This window comes from Fukomys damarensis, unplaced genomic scaffold, assembly GCF_012274545.1.
Source record: "Fukomys damarensis isolate Sample0158 unplaced genomic scaffold, DMR_v1.0_HiC HiC_scaffold_16, whole genome shotgun sequence".
In the NCBI taxonomy this organism is placed as follows: Eukaryota; Metazoa; Chordata; class Mammalia; order Rodentia; family Bathyergidae; genus Fukomys; species Fukomys damarensis.
Window position 1 is genome coordinate 89,331,003 of NW_022900928.1, and position 4,686 is coordinate 89,335,688.

A 4,686-nucleotide genomic window follows, 5' to 3' on the forward strand; every position below is an offset into this window, starting at 1 on the left:
AAAAAAAAAAAAAAAAAAAAAAAAAAAATACGCATTGTAATCCCATTTATATGAAATGGTGCATTTGTGTGTAATGATGTGTTTCAAGGTAATGTACGGAACTATGGGCAAGTTTAAAAATATAAATTTTGGGTATGGTGGCACAAGCCTGTGGTCCCAGCAGGAGGCTGAGAGGCAAGGGGAGGCTGAGGTGAGAGAATCACCATGAGTTTGAGACCAGTCTGGACTACATAGCAAGACTCTGTCTCATAAACATAAACACACACACACATACACATTCTCTCTCTCTGCTACCACGCATGTATACCTGCTTGCAAACACGGGCCAGGAAAAAGAACTGTGGAAGTGTCTATCTGTCCAGCACCTTGGGGATGGGCTGAAGGATGGGTGCAAGTGGTAAGGAGAGAGATGCTTCCTTTTTATTCATCTCTACAGTGAGCAAGCCAATAAGAAGGAACCTATGCGTGGACAATGGCTGTCTAATGTGCAAAGGGAATGAAGGTCTTTCTAAAATGTGGGAACCAGGTATGGTGGCACTCACCTCTAATCCCAGCGTCCAGGAGGCTGAAGCAGGAGGATCCTTGCAAGTTCATGGCCAGCGTGGACCACGTAGCGTGACCCTGTCTCAAAAAACATACACAAAGGAAATTTTTTTAAATTGTGGTGCTTGAGGAGAATCAGCTTTGCATCTGTCCTTATCTGACTCCAGTTCATATTGGTGTTCAGGTCTATAACACGCCTAGATACTGCTGGGCGCTCACCCTCAGCTCTGCTTTCTGAGCCTCTACTGGGAGAACAGTTGGCTGTGGAAACCCAGGCAGATGCATGACTCTGACTGTGTGCTGGCCTCTCCCTTCCCCCCTCCCCTCCCAGCACATGATGGCATCGTGATTAAGATTGAGGTGCAGACCAATGACGAGGGCTCAGAGAGCTTGGAGACGCCAGAGCCCCTGATGGGACAAGTGGAGGAGCACGGCTTCCAGGACTCAGAGCTGGGTGACCCCTGTGGGGAGCAGCCAGACCTGGACATGCAGGAGCAGGAAAATGCGCTGGAGGAGTCCACTGAGGGTTCGGGCGAGTTCAGCGAGCTCAAGCAGATGCTGGTGCAGCAGAGAAACTGCTCAGGTGAGTTCCAGGCAGGGCGGGAGCTGCGGGGACTACATACCTGGAAAGAGGGTTTCTGCCTCTGCCTCTGGACTAGGAAATGAGTTGTGATGTCAGAGACAGGCCAGGCAAGGACCCAGGGTCACCATCACAGCTAAAACTTTCTGTTCCCCACCTGGCCTTAACTGTCGCAGGTCACACTGGAACTTAACTAGCTTGAAGATTTCTACCTTGGAAAGTGTGCATTTTTTTTCTTTTTTCCTTTTTGTTTTTTGGAGAGCATGTTTGTAAAATAGCTACTCTGCTGTCTTCCTCTGGGAGAACCAAGTGTCATTTATAAAACATCAGTGTCACTGGGTATGGTGGTGTATTCCTATAATCCCAGCGCTTGGAAGGCTGAAGCAGGAGGATTGCCATAAACTCAAAGTCAGCCTGAACTACACAGTGAGAACCCTGTCTCAAAAAACAAATCAAAGCCCTCAGTGTCGTCATTCTCTTCCCCATTGCTCCTTGAGAGTACATGGACATTAAGGCAGTGGGCTTCTAGGACATGCTTAGTGACAGATTTCCTGCTTCCTGCACCCTTGGGAAGAGCCCTACGTGGTAAGCACAGTGGGTTTTTGCTTTTGTTTTTTCTTTTACCAGTACTGGGATTGAACCCAGGGCCTTTACCATTAGCTACATTCTTAGCCCTTCTGTTTTGAAACAGGCTCTTGCTAAATTGGGTTGAACTTGCTATCCTCCTGCCTCAGCCTCCCAGAGTGCTGGGATTATAGGTATGTGTTACCACACCTGGCTGATGTGTTTTTTTGTTTGTTTTTTTAAGATACTATCAGATTTGTTTGTTTTTGTTTTGTTTTGATACCGGGGATTGAACTCGGGTCCTTGCGCTTGCAAGGCAGGCCACCGAACCGCTGAGCTAAATCCCCGGCCCAAGATACTATCAGATTTAACAAGTATTTTATTCCAGAGTTTTATAGTTACATTCATAAATGAAATGGGGGTTTAGTTCAGTGGTGCCGCCACCTGCCTCGAAAGCACAAGGTCCCATGTTCAATCCCCAGTACCCAAAAAATAAATTAATTAATTAAATGAACCTGAATTTTTTTTTCCAATCCTTTTCATTTAGTTTTAGAAACAATACTATCCCAGATTTATCAGGGGAACCAGGCAGCTTTTGTTCTTTATCTGTATTCTGGAAAAAAACACACATAAGATAGGAATTAATTCCTTGAAAATTGGTAGTATTCAGTTGGGTTTTTATTTCCTGCTTGGATGTTTTCTTTATGTGTGAGTCATTAACTGTCACACTTTAGAGATGTGTTCATATCCAGTTATTTAGGTTTTTTAAAATTATTTCATTGATTTTTTCATTTTATCTGTAGATAATTTCCCTACAATTGGCTTTTTGCACTTAGTAAAATACCATGAGCATCCTTCTTAGTCAAGTGATACAGATCTAACTTCTTGTTGTTAAGTAACTGCATGGTATTTATTTCAAAAGTTTTTAATATGCATATTCTTTTGTAAAAGAATAGCAAGAAGACAAGGCAGATTCTGAGTATAGGTAAGTTGCAAAGGATCATACGATAAATTTTGAGCATCCCCCCAAATTCTAGAACCTCAGGAAATTACAAAATTGTAGTTTGTGGAATTGGGAGTCTTGAATTTTAGAGCTAAATGTTTCATTTTTATCATTTTATTAAGAGAAAAGCAACTCTGTGCTCAAGGAGCATTTAGGTCTCCTAGGGCTCATCTTTTCCCTGTCCTTTGACACAACTGTTTTCCAAAGAAATGCCAAGGGGACTCCCAAGACCTGAAGTGGCCCTTCCTTCCTTATCCTTTAGGCACAGTGCTCAAGGACATTCTGGGTCACTGTCTGCTGGGAAATCAGCAGCCTTGACTCAGCACACCTGTGTTGCATTTCTGACAGTACAGTTCACATGTTTAGCAGAGCAGCAGGAGCACTGTGGCCTAGGGGTTACCGATGACTAAGCAAGACTGTGACCAAGTGACACACATGCTGGCCTCAGTTTTCCTGAAGGTGAGAGAGGAGAGGGTATTGTCTCTAACTACAGCTCTGCAGAGGCCTACAACTTCTTACTTGGAAATATCGCTTATCTGAGTTCTGATGCTTGGCCATGAGATGCAGATAATTCCTGCCTGACTTTATCCTGGGCTAAGATCCCTTCCCATGAAAGGACAGGACAGGTATGGCAGTGCTTTGAAAAAGTTTTTGTTGGTAAGACTTATGCAAAAGTAGACTATTTTATCTCACAGAGGGACTGGGAGGAATGACTTTCTCATGTCACACAAAGTCAGTGACTTAGAAAAGACCTCCAGCCAGGCAGGTGGCACACTCCTATAACCCCAGCACCCTGACAGGCTGAGGCAGGAGGATCACAAGTTTGAGTTTAGCCTGGCCAATTTAGCAACTTAGTGAGACCTTGTCGCTAATAACAAAGGGCTAAGGATATCGCTCAGTGAAGACCTGGGTTCAATCCCAAGTACTGCAAATAAATAAATAACTCCCCAATTTTAAGGAATGCCAAATAAGTATAAGACACCTGAAGAAAATAAAATAGGAGGTGGAGGCCACTCCTTTTTTTTCCTGAAATTCTAATGGGCCACTTAGAACTTGGCATTGTTTAGGCCCTTCATGGCCACGCTGAGGGAGTGGGGGGAGTCCTGCACCATTTGGGCATACAAAGCACTGTACACTGGAGCTTGAAAGAAAGGTGGAGAGAGCTCTCTGGGGCCCAGCTGGCAGGCTTGTGGTCTGGCCAAGCTGCTGAGCTGTGGGCTGAGCGCCTGGGTCCTCAAGGGGAGGAGATCATGCAGGCTGAGAAAGGAGGCAGCTTGCTGGAGGACTGGGAGTGAAGGTATGGGGAGAAGTCCACAGGTTTCAGAAAGAGTGGGTTTGGCAGAGCACAGTTCAGGCCTAGTGCCCTAAAGGGGAAGATAGAACAGTAAAGACCCTCTGGTGCAGCTGGCCAGCCCTAGGAGCCTGTGTGAAAAGGAGGTGTTTGTGGACTCACTTTATTGGCTCATCAATCTGACAGGTTCAGGTCTGGCTGGGTCCCAGTAGCACCCCCACAAGGGGTCCTGCAGTAGCTTCTTCCGTGCTTCCTCGCTTAAGATGCCCTGAGGACGCTGGCCCACTTGGCTGTGGGCTCCTTCCTTCACGACAGACCATGGCCAGCCCATGAGGGTGAGGGCTGTGGGTCGCAGGGAGTGAGGTTTCCCCAAAAGAGGGAACGTGGGCCAAAACTGCAGTGCATATGGGTGTCTGGGTGAGGACCAGGGCTGCTCTCCTGCACCCAGCCCAGGCACTGACATCCATCTGTCTGTCCTTGGCACAGAGGGCATCGTGATAAAGACCGAGGAGCAGGAGGAAGAGGAGGAGGATGACGACGACGACGAGCTGCCCCAGCACCTGCAGTCCCTTGGGCAGCTCTCTGGGCGATATGAGGCCAGCATGTACCCGACTCCTCTGCCCGGGGAGATGTCCCCAGAGCGTGAGGAGAGCCCCCCGCCGCTGCAGCTGGGCAACCCGGCGGTGAAGAGGCTGGCGCCCCCCTC

At 47.2% G+C, this 4,686-nt stretch overlaps 1 protein-coding gene across 1 annotated transcript in view; it reads left to right on the forward strand.

The window, feature by feature from the left end:
• Znf777 (zinc finger protein 777) overlaps window positions 1-4,686 on the forward strand; it is a gene marked incomplete at its 3' end in the record, with an annotated part of 23,873 nt that overhangs the window by 18,126 nt on the left and 1,061 nt on the right. The window contains exons 5-6 of the mRNA XM_033763968.1: window positions 874-1,125; window positions 4,467-4,680. Of these exons, the coding sequence (XP_033619859.1) occupies window positions 874-1,125; window positions 4,467-4,680 (466 nt within the window). The remainder of the gene's footprint in view (window positions 1-873; window positions 1,126-4,466; window positions 4,681-4,686) is intronic.